Source organism: Schistocerca nitens, chromosome 4 (assembly GCF_023898315.1).
Source record: "Schistocerca nitens isolate TAMUIC-IGC-003100 chromosome 4, iqSchNite1.1, whole genome shotgun sequence".
Classification (NCBI taxonomy): Eukaryota; Metazoa; Arthropoda; class Insecta; order Orthoptera; family Acrididae; genus Schistocerca; species Schistocerca nitens.
In genome coordinates, this window is record NC_064617.1 from 286171016 (window position 1) to 286186006 (window position 14991).

Here is a 14991-nt window from a genome sequence, read left to right on the forward strand (position 1 = left end):
ACATAAGTTCCATTTAACTTTGAATTTATGGTAGTAGACATATAACGAACTTACATCTTTTAACATTTCCAGATACACGTCGTACAATATAGCTTCTCACATGAATCTGCTGCTATACAGTATGGCACTTTCACATTAAACTAAAATAATATTTTTAAGCAATAATAATACGGTGGCATGACATGCGTGTCCGACACAAATTACGAGAGATAGAAGAATGAGTAACTGTCCACCGAGAATATCTCGTACATCAAAAGAATGTGTAAAAATGATTTTCTTTTGTCCCCCTTTCGCGCAGCGGCTTTCAAAGTCAATAGTTTACTGTATCTCTGACGGTGCTCCCGCAATAAACGCGTCACGTCACAGGACGTTATTTGCTAACTGTTGCTGTTGCTGAGCGACTGCTCGGCTAGTGAATGATTTAAAATGGTAGGGCAATCAGATAGTGTTACAACATTCCTCATGTGTTACAGGTAACATTGTCTTACCTGAGAGTTCCATCTTTAGCCGGAGAATGGCATATGCATTCTGCAAACATGAGTTAACGGACAAATCATCAAAGTGCATCTTTCACTTGCACCAGTATATCCATAGACTCTCAGAATGAGAATCCACAGAGTATCAAGCTCAACCCACTTTCCACTGTTTCTTGCATTCTTCTTGACACACCAGTAGCAACGAATTTCAAAATCGACCAGCTGCTACGAGGTTTCTCGAGACTATCTGCTGGAATCAAATTGTTACTGGCCTTCCGTGTTCTGTGCATTTGATGACTGTTACCTCTCCCATCAAAAGTGCCTAAGGCTACTCCACGTATGATACTAAGGATGCTAAAAACCAAAAGCTAAATCTTCTTGGCAGTTACGCTGAATTATGTGCCTCTTCACATTACTTCCTCACAATAGGAACTTTGACCCATCTGCTGAAATCTGACTCAGGATTTTCAGGTGTCTCCGCGTAGCTGAACAGCTGAACGTTGATTGCGAACAAGAAGTCTGAACAACATGATGCAGCCTAACAACCTAGAATGTACTACCTCGAATGACAACAACCGAGCGAGGTGGCGCAATGGTCAGCGTATTGGACTCGCATTCGGGAGGAATGGCTCTGAGCACTATGGGACTTAACATCTGAGGTCATCAGTCCCCTAGAACTTAGAACTACTTAAACCTAACTAACCTATGGATATCACACACATCCATGCCCGAGGCAGGATTCGAACCTGCGACCGTAGCGGTCGCGCGGTTCCAGACTGAAGCGCCTAGAATCGCTCGGCCACTCCGGCCGGCATTCGGGAGGACGACGGTCCAAATCCCTGTCCGGCCATGAAGATTTAGGTTTTCCCTGAGTTCTCTGAATCGTTCGAGGTAATTACTGGGATGGTTCCCTTGAAAGGGCATGGCCAATTTCCATCCCCATTCTTCCCTAATCTGAGCTTGCGCTTTGTCTCTAATGACATCGTTGTTTACGGGCATTAACGTCTAATCTTCTTCGCTTTTTCTCCATTGAGGACGGTTATGAAAACCTACAGACGTACAACAAATGCTCTTCTATCTGAGACTCTGAGCGGGTAAATCATAAACTGTTCCATTGTATATTTAGACCTACTCCTTCTTCTGTTGCTCAAGAGTTTAATCAAATATTTTTATCAAGAGTTTTGAGTTTTTTCTGCTATCTTTTCTATACCTCTTAATCAGTTATCACAAGGACACGTTTCTGAGGAAAAAATGGTTAATAGTTTTTCATCGCAATTTGTCTCTAGAATTGACAGCCGCATCTTTGAAGAAAACTGACTGCATCATTCCGCCACGTCTAGTAGGTTCAGAGAAATTCAGACGGCTAATTTCAGCCAATAAAACGCTCCATCTGAGGCAGGCCTTCGATATCAGTAGCTGAGGAGCGCCGCAGTGCGGAAATGCGTGTCCTGATAGTTAACATGCGTCATTTGTTTTCCAGTGTACTGTCATTTTGGGTGATTACATATTGTCTAACGTTCTTCTAGTGCATATATTCCATCAGTTGAGGAATTCGGCCAGTCTACATCTGCAGTTTACATTACAGGGCGAGTCAAACGTCCTTGGACACCTTCACAAGTTGGAAGATTAAAGGGAAAATTGAAATGGGAACATAGGTTTGATATGGGGCCGCAACTTTTGGAGTGAATGTCATTCATGGCCGCCATCTTGAAATCCGCCATTTTGGATTCAAGTCTTTTTTTTTTTAATGGGAAGGGGGTGTATGACACATCAAATAACACTCTCTTGAGCTCTGGAATTTAGTGGTGTAATTTGTTTTTGTCTATATTGTACAGCTTAGAGGTTATTAATGTTCAAAGTTGAGAAATTATCTTCATACCGACTGCTACAACAGATGTTCTACGTGTTGTCCATCCCGTGCATTGCACAACTGTAGTCGCCGCAACCACTCTGACTGCACACGGAGGAGAGTGTCTCCTGCAATTTGGTCTCAGGCGTGTTGTATGCGTTCCTCCAGGTGTCTCAAATCACGGATGCTCTCAGCGTACACTATATGCTTAAGATGGCCCCATAGATAAAAATCAAGGGGCGATAAGTCAGGGGATCTGGGCTGCCACTCCACGGGACCATGGCGACCAATACACTTCCCTGGCATTGTTCCTCCAACCATTCATGGATACCAACGCCATAGTGTGGAGGGGCTCCATCGTGCTGAAAATAAGATGGGAAAATGCCGCCAGCGTTCAGTGTGGAAGGGAACAAAAGGTCCTGCATCAGCATCAGATACTGTAGTGCAGTTAAGGTGTTGTAAAAGAAAAATTGCCCAATGATGCCCGGTGTCCCATATGCCACATCGCATCATCACCTTCGCTGGACTATGTTCTGGAATTGGGGCAACCCAGTTCGGGTTTGCGTCACTCCAGTATCGACAATTATGTCGATTAACCTCCCCATTCAAAGTGAAATACGCCTCGTCGCTGAACAGTATGCCCTTGGCAAACGAAGGATCCAGTTCGTGTTGTTCAGTAGCCCACAGGCAGAATTCCAACTGGCGATAAGGGTCATCCTCGTTAAGTCGATGTTGCATCTGCAGCTTGTAAGGATGCCACTTACTGGTGCGCAATATCCGGACGACGGAGGTTTGGCTTATTCCACATGCTAGGGCCGCACGACGTGTACTTCGTTTAGGACTTTTCACAAACGACGCAACAACCGCAGTTGCAGTTTCCTCATTGGTGGCAGTCCTTGGTAGCCCACTACGTGCCCTATCGTGAACAGAGCCCGTCTCCCGGAATTTGGTGATCACGTGAGCCACCGTGGTGTGCGATACCAGTTCTCTGTCTAGGTGGCGTCTGTTGTAGTCAGCTGCTATTGTTCGGTAGCTGCGTTCCTCTGATATAAGGGTGATTTCGATCTTCTGTTCACGTGTCAGACCCATTGTAGATCACATGGAACAAAGAGAGACATGAGTCCGTGTCAAGGTAACTTTGAACATTAACAACTTCTAAACTGTACAAGATAGACAAAAACAAATTACACCATTCAGAGCTCAAGCGGGTGTAATTTGATGTGCCATACACCCCCCTTCCCATTTAAATAAAAAAGGTCTTGAATCCAAAATGGCGGATTTCAAGATGGCGGCCATGAATGACATTCACTCCAAAAGTTGCGGCCCCACGTCAAACCTATGTTCCCATCATCACATTTCTATTTTCCCTTTAATCATCCAACTTATGAAGGTGTTCAAGGACTTTTGACTCGCCCTGTATATTCTAAAACAATACAAAAGTGAACAGATTTATTCGTTGTGGGCTGCACATTCTTTGACAGTGGAGCAAATTTCGCATTGTACCTGCTCGTAATACGCTGCAGAGGTCGACCACATCATGCACTGTACAATACCGGCAATATTTCCTAATGGCATACAAGCCTAGTTCAAACATATAGCCCTCAAAGTTATTGCCTCTTTACTCGCTACCAGTGTCAAACCCGTCACATCCGTGCTGCAACCCTCTCTAATTCGATGCACCATAACTGCATCACCATCACATTTTATATTTCCATTGAATCGTAGGCTGTTTTTTATTCCAGATACTAACCCGTGAAATTTACCAACTGTTGCTTCCCAGTCTTGGCTTTTAACTAACCATAAACCACAATAACTGTCTTTGTTGATTATTGTGTTGCATTATTTTCTGTTTACTTTTGTCTACAGTCCTAGAGTATTTCATAAACAACGTGTTCCGTCTAAACTTATACTATATTTATTTTTTTGACTATTGTGATATTCACATCCAATTCCGCCCTCACCATGATATGCGTCAGTGCATATTTTACAACGTTAAGAGGACATCGTTCTAGTATTCAGTCATGTTTCACGTCATATGCAAACAATAAAGAAGATTCCTCAACGTCTGCAAAGGAGGAGGCCTTAGCACTACTAAAGACGAGAACGTCACGTCAGCCATGCATTCAGGCATAACTCCAATCAACGTTTTACATACACATTACTTACTATCATGGTTCCTAGCGAAATGAAAGCAAATACTACAAGTTTCTTACCACTGCGCGTGCACCATATGGCATCTAAAGCACTTGATACTATTCGTCAAGGGTCGAATCTTATACGTAAGCATATTGCTTGAAATACACTACTGGCCATTAAAATTGCTACACCAAGAAGAAATGTAGATGATAAACGGGTATTCATTGGACAAATATATTACACTAGAACTGACATGTAATTACATTTTCACGCAATTTTGGTGCATAGATCCTGAGAAATCAGTACCCAGAATAACCACCTCTGGCCGTAATAACGGCCTTGATACGCCTGGGCATTGAGTCAAACAGAGCTTGGATGACGTGTACAGGTACTGCTGCCCATGCAGCTTCAACACGATACCACAGTTCATCAAGAGTAATGACTGGCGTATGTGACGAGCCAGTCGCTCGGCCACCATTGACCAGACGTTTTCAATTGGTGAGAGATCTGGAGAATGTGCTGACCAAGCCAGCAGTCGAACATTTTCTGTATCCAGAAAGGCCCGTACAGGACCTGCAGCATGCGGTCGTGCATTATCCTGCTGAGATGTAGGGTTTCGCAGGGATCGAATGAAAGGTAGAGCCACGGGTCGTAACACATCTGAAATTTAACGTCCACTGTTCAAAGTGCCGTCAATGCTAATAAGACGTGACCGAGACGTGTAACCAATGGCATCCCATACCATCACGCTGGGTGATACGCCAGTATGGCGATGACGAATACGCGCTTCCAATGTGCGTTCACCGCGATGTCGTCAAACACGGATGCGACCATCATCATGCTATAAACAGAAACTGGATTCATCCGAAAAAATGACGTTTTGCTATTCGTGCACCCAGGTTCGTCGTTGAGTACACAATCGCACGCGCTCCTGTCTGTGATGAAGCGTCAAGGGTAAACGCAGCCATGGTCTCCGAGCTGATAGTCCATGCTGCTGCAAATGTCGTCGAACTGTTCGTGCAGATGGTTGTTGTGTTGCAAACGTCCCCATCTGTTGACTCAGGGATCGAGACGTGGCGCACGATCCGTTAAAGCCATATGGATAAGATGCCTGTCATCTCGACTGCTAGTGATACGAGGCTGTTGGGATCCAGCGCGGCGTTCCGTATTACCCTCCTGAACCCACCGATTCCATATTCTGGTAACAGTCATTGGTTCTCGACCAACGCGAACAGCAATGTCGCGATACGATAAACCGCAATCGCGATAGGCTACAATCCGACCTTTATCAAAGTCGGAAGCGTGATGGTACGCATTTCTCCTCCTTGCACAAGGCATCACAACAACGTTTCACCAGGCAACGCCGGTCAACTGCTGCTTGTGTATGAGAAATCGGTTGGAAACTTTCCTCATGTCAGCACGTTGTAGGTGTCGCCACCGGCGCCAACCTTGTGTGAATGCTCTGAAAAGCTAATCATTTGCGTATCACAGCATCTTCTTCCTGTCGGTTAAATTTCGCGCCTATAGCACGTCATCTTCGTGGTGTAGCAATTTTAATGGCCAGTAGTGTATGTACACTGACAACTATCATTAATCGACCACCTGCCAAAAGCCCGAATAACTACCTCTTGTAGTACGGGCTGCTGCGAGACGTTCAGGAAGAGAGCCAGTGAGGTTCTGAAAGGTATCCACGATGATGGGGAGCCATGGCGATTCCAGTGCCGTGACCAACTGTCCTAGATTTCTCGACTGAGGATCATTGCAGCGAAAGGCCCGATCGAGGTGGCTCCACAGATTCTAGACTGGGTTTTAAATCTGGGAGATTGGTGGCCAGGACAGTACGGTAAACCCTTCATGGTGCTCTTCGAACCACGCACGTCATTGCGAGCTGTGTGAGACGTTCTAAACTGCGTGCAAGGGTGGACGTGGTCTCCAAGGACAGATACATACCTGCTTTGATCGACTGTGCCTTCCAGAATATCGAGATCACACAGGAAATGCCACTAAAACATTCCCCAGACCATAACGCTCCCTCCTCATGCCTGGTCCCTTCCGAAGATTGTTGCAGGCCCCTGTAAGCCAACGTCCGATGGAGCATAAAAGGTCATTCGTCTGAAAAGGGCGCCTGTCGCCGCTCATTGGAAGTCCAGTAGCGGCACTGGCGTGCAAAATCTAGCCCACTTCGCAGATGAACAGCAGTCAGCATGGGTGGATGAACCAGGTGCCTACTGTGGGGACCATATGCAGCAACGTTCGCTGAACGGTCGTTGAGGAGACACTGCTGGTAGCCCCCTTAGTTCATGCAGGCTGTTAGTTGCTCAACAGTGCACTACAGTTGCCTCGGTGCCGGTTTTGGATAGCGCCATTTTGTCATGCACGGTATACTTTAACCATGGCGGCACGGGAATAGTTTACAAACTTAGCCATTTTTTTGCCTGAAAGCCAATGACCATACCGTTTGGGTTGTCAGATAAATCGCTGTTTCTACATTAGAACAATGACTGGTGCCTACTGAGTCGACAGATGATGGTTGAAGTGATCACTGTAGCAAATATCTAGTGATAGCAGTATTGCTAAAAAATGGTTCAAATGGCTCTGATCACTATGAGACTTAACATCTGAGGTCATCAGTCCCCTAGAACTACTGAAAGCTAACTAACCTAAGAACATCACACATATCCATGCCCGAGGCAGGATTCGAACCTCCGACCGTAGCGGTCGCGTGGTCCCAGACTGAAGCGCCTAGAACAGCTCGGCCACAGCGGCCGGCACCATTATTGCTGTTCCCTGTTTTGATCGCAACCCAGATAGATTCTTCCTACGCGTCGGTCAAGGGCCTGAAGATGGCGTAATAAAACGCTGGTTGCTAAATAAAATAAGGTTGGGAATTTGACGGCTGAAAGGTTTTAATTTGGCATTCTCTATGGAACAACAGAGTCCCACAACCATCTCTATAAAGATGGACATACAGAGAAATGACTGCATTGTTTCCCGCGTTCCCCGTCACATTTTATATTCCCTCCATTATTAGTGCTAGCCTGCGAGTGCTTATTACAGTTTGATGCCGAACACAGGAGGTAGTCGCATTAATGTGACTAGACTGTTTACATACGGTTGGAATCACTCATACAGCCCTCCTCTAGCGCCGTACATACACTTTGTGGCGATGCATTTTAATTCGTTTGGTTCGGACCAACATTTCATAAGAATGAAATGATGTTAACTACAGGACACACTACACATACGCTTCTGTCTCAGCTGCCAACGACACGAATGTTCCACAAGCCTCTGGTGGCTATCTACACTACTTACATGACAACTTAGCGATCTACGTACTAGCAGTGACTGACGACTATTTCGTTTTGCTTCAGGAGGGCGACGACTGGGACAATGACGAGGCCAGTACGGGCGGCCCGCCGTTCATCACGCCGCCTCCTCCGCCAGCACCAGTGGGTGAGTACTCCAGCATGGCGAGACTGAATGTGAGGCTCCATTTTAAACGTGCAACAATTACACGCGGTGGTATTCCCTCCCTCAGAAGAGGCTACCGTTTACAGCAGAGGCCAAGGGCATGACAGCCATGCACAACGCAATTCCAGTCAGACCAGTCTGTACCAAGCGGCTTGGCGCTTACGCTACACAGGCCAGCCCAATTGGCATGCCGAACTGTGGAATTGTGCACAATCTTGCGGACCAGCCCACCCGCCTTCAGGTGCCTTGCCATCCCCCCACCATCCCAGCCCACCGAGTTGCAACCTAAGCTTTTACTCGCCAGGCCAGCCAGCCGCCTACGTTGCACGCGATTCCGCATCCGACAGCGAAGCCTAGGACACTGGCTGACAAAAAAACGTGAAGCATCCAGATGAGGAGGGGGAAATGAAATGAAACTTCACAGGTTGAGAGAGTTGTTGTTTGTTTTTGCTGTGGTCTTCAGTCCGAAGACTGGTTCGATCCAGATCTCGATGCTACTCTACCCTGTGCAAGCCTCTTCATCTCCAAATAACTATAGCAACTTACATCCTTATGAATTTGCTTCGTGTATTCATCTCTTGGTCTCTCTCTACAATTTTTACTCTCCGTATTTACCTCCACTAAACTGGTGACCCCTTGATGTCTCAGAATGTGCTCTATCAACTGATCCCTTCCTCTCGTCAGGTTCGGCCACAAATTTATTTTCTCCCCGATTCTACCCGTCTAATCTTCCGTATTCTTGTGTAGCACATTTCAAAAGCTTCTACTCTCTTTTGTCTAAACTGCTTAACAGCCATGTTTCATTTCCATACATGGCTACACTCCATACAATTACTTTCTGAAAAGACTTCCTACTACTTAAATCTATATTCGTTGTTAGCAAATTTCTGTTCTTCAGAAATACATTTCTTTCCATTGCCAGTATACGTTTTATATCCTCTCTACTTCGCCCATCATCAGTTACTCACTGCTCAAATAACAAAACTCATCTACTACTTTAAATGTCTCGTTTCCTAATGTAATTCCTTCAGCATCACCTAATTTGAATCGACTACATTCTACTACCCTTGTTTTGCTTATATCCTCCTTTCAAGACAATGTCCATCACGTTTAACAGCTCTTCCAAGTCCTTAAAGTGTCACCAACAAATTGCAAAGTTTTTATCTCTTCTCCCTGAACTTTAATTCCTACTCTAAACTTTTCCTTTATTTGCTTTACTGCTTGCTCATGGTACAAGCTGAACAACATCGGGGATACGCTACAACCCTGCCTCACTCCTTCGTCAACCACCGTTTCCCTTTCATGCCCCTCGACACTTATAACAGCCGTCTGGTTACTGTACAAGTTGTAAATAGCCTTTCATTTCCTATACTTTACCACTGCTACCTTCAGAATTTCAAAGAGAATTTTCCACTCAACATTCTCAAAAGCTTCCTCTAAGTCTATAAATGCCATAAACCTAGATTTTCCATTCCTTAATCAATCTTCTAATAGAAGTCGTCGGGTCAGTATTAGCTCGTGTGTTCCCACATTTCTCCGGTATCCAAACTGGTCTTCCCCGAGATCAGCTTCTACCTGTTTTTCCATTCTTACATAAAGAATTCGTCTTAGTATTTTGCAATCATTCCCTTCCTAATCTTATAGTTCGGTAATTTCGCAACAGCACCTGCTTTCTTTGTGATTGGAATTATTAAATTCTTATTGAAGTCTTAGAAGTATTTCGCCTGTCTCATACATCTTGCACACCTTGAAGAGGTATGTAATGTTATTTCGGTGACTACCAAACCGAGTCAACTTTACAAAGAACTTGGTAGTATGAGCTCACTTATGACGTAGCCCCCATAAAACCTTTCCTCAAGCAAGAAAGCCCACAATTGTTGTAAATGGTCCTTGATATTCAGGTTACGACACAGTTGAGCAAGTTGGACGCACACATCTATTGAGGACGGATCTGGGGATCTTGCTGGCAACGCGACTACCACAAAATAGCAAAGATAGTTCATAGAGGTGCGTCCCTTGTGTGGACAATCATTCCCCTATTGAGAGATGACGTCACGATGCTGTCACATGAGATGTAACACACGAGGACGCAGAATGTCAGTGACGTATGCCCGTAGCACAAATTTAATGTTACTATTATTATTATCCTTGCACTGGAAAGCACAATACGTTAATCACAATGGGCTGTCTGTCATACACTACTGGCCATTAAAATTGCTACACCAAGAAGATATGCAGATGATAAACGGGTATTCATTGGACAAATATATTATACTACAACTGACATGTGATTACATTTTCACGCAGTTTGGGTGCATAGATCCTGAGAAATCAGTACCCAGAATAACCACCTCTGGCCGTAATAACGGCCTTGATATGCCTGGGCAGTGAGTCAAACAGAGCTTGGATGGCGTGTACAGGTACAGCCTCCCATGCAGCTTCAACACGATACCACAGTTCATCAAGAGTAGTGACTGGCGTATTGTGACGAGCCAGTTGCTCGGCCACCATTCACCAGACGCTTTCAATTGGTGAGAGATCTGGAGAATGTGCTGGCCAGGGCAGCAGTCGAACATTTTCTGTATCCAGACAGACCCATACAGGACTTGCAACATGCGGTCGTGCATTATCCTGCTGAAATGTAGGGTTTCGCAGGGATCGAATGAAGGGTAAAACCACAGCTCATAACGCATCTGAAATGTAACGTCCAATGTTCAAAGTGCCGTCAATGCGAACAAGAGGTGACAGAGACGTGTAACCAATTGCACCCCATACCATCACGCCGGGTGATACGCATTATCTTGCTGAAATGTAGGAATTCGCAGGGATCGAAGGAAGGGTAGAGCCACGGGTCATAACACATCTGAAATGTAACGTCCACTGCTGAAAGTGCCGTCAATGCGAACAAGAGGTGACCATGACGTGTAACCAATGGCACCCTATACCATCACGCCTGGTGATACGCCAGTATGGCGATGACGAATACACGCTTCCAATGTGCGTTCACCGCGATGTCGCCAAACACGGATGCGACCATCATGGTGCTGTAAACAGAACCTGGATTCATTCGAAAAAATGACATTTTGCCATTCGTGCACCCACGTTCGTCGTTGAGTACACCATCGCACGCGCTCCTGTCTGTGATGCAGCGTCAAGGGTAACCGCAGCCATGGTCTCCGAGCTGATAGTCCATGCTGCTGCAAACGTCGTCGAACTGTTCGTGCAGATGGTTGTTGTCTTGCGAACGTCCCCATCTGTTGACTCAGGGATCGAGACGTGGCTGCACGATCCGTTACAGCCATGCGGATAAGATGGCTGTCATCTCGACTGCTAGTGATACGAGTCCGTTGGGATCCGGCACGGCGTTGCGTATTACCCTCCTGAACCCACTGATGCCATATTCTGCTAACAGTCATTGGATCTCGACTAACGCGAACAGCAGTGTCGCGATCCGATAAACCGCAATCGCGATAGGCTACAATCCGACCTTTATCAAAGTCGGAAACGTAATGATACGCATTTCTCCTCCTTACACGAGGCATCACAACAACGTCTCACCAGACGACGCCGGTCAACTGCTGTTTGTGTATGAGAAATCGGTTGGAAACTTTCCTCATGTCAGCACGTTGTAGGTGTCGCCACCGACGCCAACCTTGTGTGAATACTCTGAAAAGCTAATCATTTGCGTATCACAGCATCTTCTTCCCGTCGGTTAAATTTCGCGTCTGTAGCACTTCATCTTCGTGCTGTAGCAGTTTTAATGGCCAGTAGTGTATATATGTACAGAGTGGTTACTATTAAGCTTTCGCTATTTGAGCCAGTGTCGACAGGAACTATTCATAGTATGGGCTACCCAACATTACAGAAATTATGTGAGGCTGTGCGGTACAGGATTTATTGTTAGTAGTGACAGTGTCGTGACTTGCCGTTGGGCGACGTTACTGGTACGGTGACGTAGGGCTGAAACACAAGCATCAGTGTGCATTATAAAATGACGGGAAAGAAACTGCCACACCAAGAACGAGCTGTGCGACATTATCGAAAGTTGGTAGGCGTGCTTCTACATCTGAGAGATGACGTATGTTCAAATTTCACGCCAGTTGCATAGGAGTACCGCTAGTTACCTTTGAGATTGGGCATGGTGTGCTGCTGTTCGTCAAGAATGAATTTAAGGCGACAAAGATGCCATTATCAAGTTTGAACAAGATCGTGTAACAGGGTTACGAGAAGCTGGATATTTCTTTTGCGATATTGCAGAAAGACTTGGCAGGAATGTGCTGTTGTTGTAGTCTTCAGTCCAGAGACTGGTTTGATGCAGCTCTCCAAGCTACTCTATCCTGTGCAACCTTCTTCAGCTCCCAGTACCTACTGCAACCTACATCCTTCTGAATCTGTTTATTGTATTCATCTCTTGTTGTCCCTCTACGATTTTTATCGTCCACGCTGCCCTCCAATACTAAATTGGTGATCCCTTGATGCCTCAGCACATACCCTACCAACCGATCCCATCTTGTAGTCAAGCTGTGCCACACATTTCTCTTCTCTCCAATTCTATTCAATACCTCCTCATTAGTTATGTGATCTACCCATCTAATCTTCAGCATTCTTCTGTAGCACCACATTTCGAAAGCTTCTATTCTCTTCTTGTCCAAACTATTTATCGTCCACGTTTCACTTCCATACATGGTTACACTCCATACAAATACTTTCAGAAACGACTTCCTGACACTTAATCCTATACTCGAAGTTAACAAATTTCTCTTATTCAGAAATGCTTTCCTTGCCATTACCAGTGTACATTTTATATCCTCTCCACTTCGACCATCATCAGTTATTTTGCTCCACAAATAGCAAAACTCATTTACTACTTTAAGCGTCTCATTTCCAAATCTAATTCCCGCAGCATCACCTGATTTAATTCGACTACATTCCATTATCCTCGTTTTGCTTTTGTTGATGTTCATCTTATATCCTCCTTTCAAGACCCTGTCCATTCGGTTCAATTGCTCTTCCAGGTCCTTTGCTGTCTCTGACAGAATTACAATGTCATCGGCGAACCTCAAAGTTTTTATTTCTTCTCCATGGATTTTAATTCCTACTACGAATTTTTCCTTTGTTCCCTTTACTGCTTGCTCAATATACAGATTGAATAACATCGGGGATAGGCTACAACCCTGTCTCACTCCCTTCCCAATCACTGCTCCCCATTCATGCCCCTCGGCTCTTATAACTGCCTTCTAGTTTCTGTACAAATTGTAAATAGCCTTTCGCTCCCTGTATTTTACCCCTGCCACCTTCAGAATTTGAAAGAGATTATTCCAGTCAACATTGTCAAAAGCTTTCTCAAAGTCTACAATTGCTAGAAACGTAGGTTTGCCTTTCCTTAATGTTTCCAGGAATGTAGCCACCGTATATGATTCCTGGATTCCTGGCAGCGGCGGTCACGAGAATGTACGGTCGCAAGAAGATCGGGCTCCAGACGGCCACATGGCACTACCGAGAGAGAAGACCATCGTGTTCGGCGTATGGCTCTGGCGCCTCGTACTGCATCTGCAGGAGCAGTTTGAGCTGCACTCGGCACCACTGACACAAATCGGTTACTTCGAACAGAACTCCGAGCCAGTAGCCCTGTAGCGTTCATTAGACTGACACCAACCACCGCCATTTTCGACTTCAGTTTTGTCAAGTGACAGCTCGTTGGAGGGCAGGGTGGAGATCTGTTGTGTTTTCTAATGAAAGCTGGTTCTGCCTCGATCCCAGTGATGGATATGTGTGGTTGGAAGGAGACCATCCTGCAACCAACCTGTGCGTGTGCTGGATACACTGGACCTACACCTGGCGTTGTGGTCTGGGGTGCGATTTACTATGACAGCAGGAGCACTCTCGTAGTTGTCCCACGCACCCTGACTGAAAATCTGTACGTCAGTCTGGTGATTCGACCTGTTGTGCTGCCATTCATGAACAGCGTTCCAGGGGATGTTTTCCAACAGAATAACGCTGACCCCCATACCGCTGTCGTAAGCCAACTTGCTCTATAGAGTGTCGATATGTTGCCTTGGTCTGCTCGATCACCAGGTCTGTCTCCAGTCGAGCGCATTTGGGATATCATCGGACGACAACTCCAGCGTCACCCACAAAGAGCATGGAACGTCCCTCTACTGACAGACCAAGTGCAACAGGCATGGAACTCCATCCCACAAGATGACATCCGGCACCTGTACCTCACACTGTATGCAAGTTTGCGTGCTTGCATTTAACATTGTGTCAGTTACACCGGTTATTAATGTACGAGCATTTGACATTTTCAATGGCTTATCTCCCGCTTTCATTAACCTGTTATCGTGCAATGTCAATCACTTAAATTGTTACCTACACAAATGTACTCCCAAAATTTCATTACATCAATTACTTTTGGTGTTGCGACTTTTTCCGTCATTGTAGTTACAGACAGTCAACTTATGTCTGGACAAGGCGAATAGGGCTTTACTCGTAAAGCTGTTTCATCGAAACAACAGCAACAGGTCTGCTGCTCTTCGTGAGATTTTGAAAATTCATATTCATTAGCTCTCCCGAAAACATAAAAAGCTTGTCAAAAAAACTTCTACAAAACAGTCCACTAAGAATCAGCAGTTGACTGGACGAGCCTCAAAGCCAAGCGCGCCGTCTGTGCCTAACTGCAGCAGCTGCTGCAGTCACCGCCAGAGACAGTGCCGTGTGAAGCTCTGTATCGCCCTATACAGAGCTATAGTACGCTCCAGTAAGAAACGCCTCTGGCAAGAACTCCGGAATAAGCACCGCCTAGTCACGCCAGTGTTGTGTCTACCTTGACTGACGTTCATCCTCTAGTTTACCACAAGTTTCGGGCTCTGCTCATCAGACCTCGGATTTCTGACTGATTACACTACGGACAGGTTGATGTGCTCTGGCGTTTGATCTCCGGCTGTGGGCACAGACTCTGATGTGGTTTTGTATATACACTGTCCGTCCAAAAAGTTCCGAGACAGGTTTTATTCCTGGCATATAAGCGATGACAGCGCAGCATCTACGATGGCAGCTTGA

The 14991-nt window shown here is 45.6% G+C and overlaps 1 protein-coding gene across 3 annotated transcripts in view; it reads left to right on the forward strand.

Annotated features, from left to right (window-relative positions):
• LOC126251885 (collagen alpha-1(XVIII) chain-like) overlaps positions 1-14991 on the forward strand; it is a 733026-nt gene that overhangs the window by 536025 nt on the left and 182010 nt on the right. For all 3 annotated transcript variants that reach the window (XM_049952585.1, XM_049952587.1, XM_049952586.1), the window contains one exon: positions 7833-7914. In XM_049952585.1, the coding sequence (XP_049808542.1) occupies positions 7833-7914 (82 nt within the window). The remainder of the gene's footprint in view (positions 1-7832; positions 7915-14991) is intronic.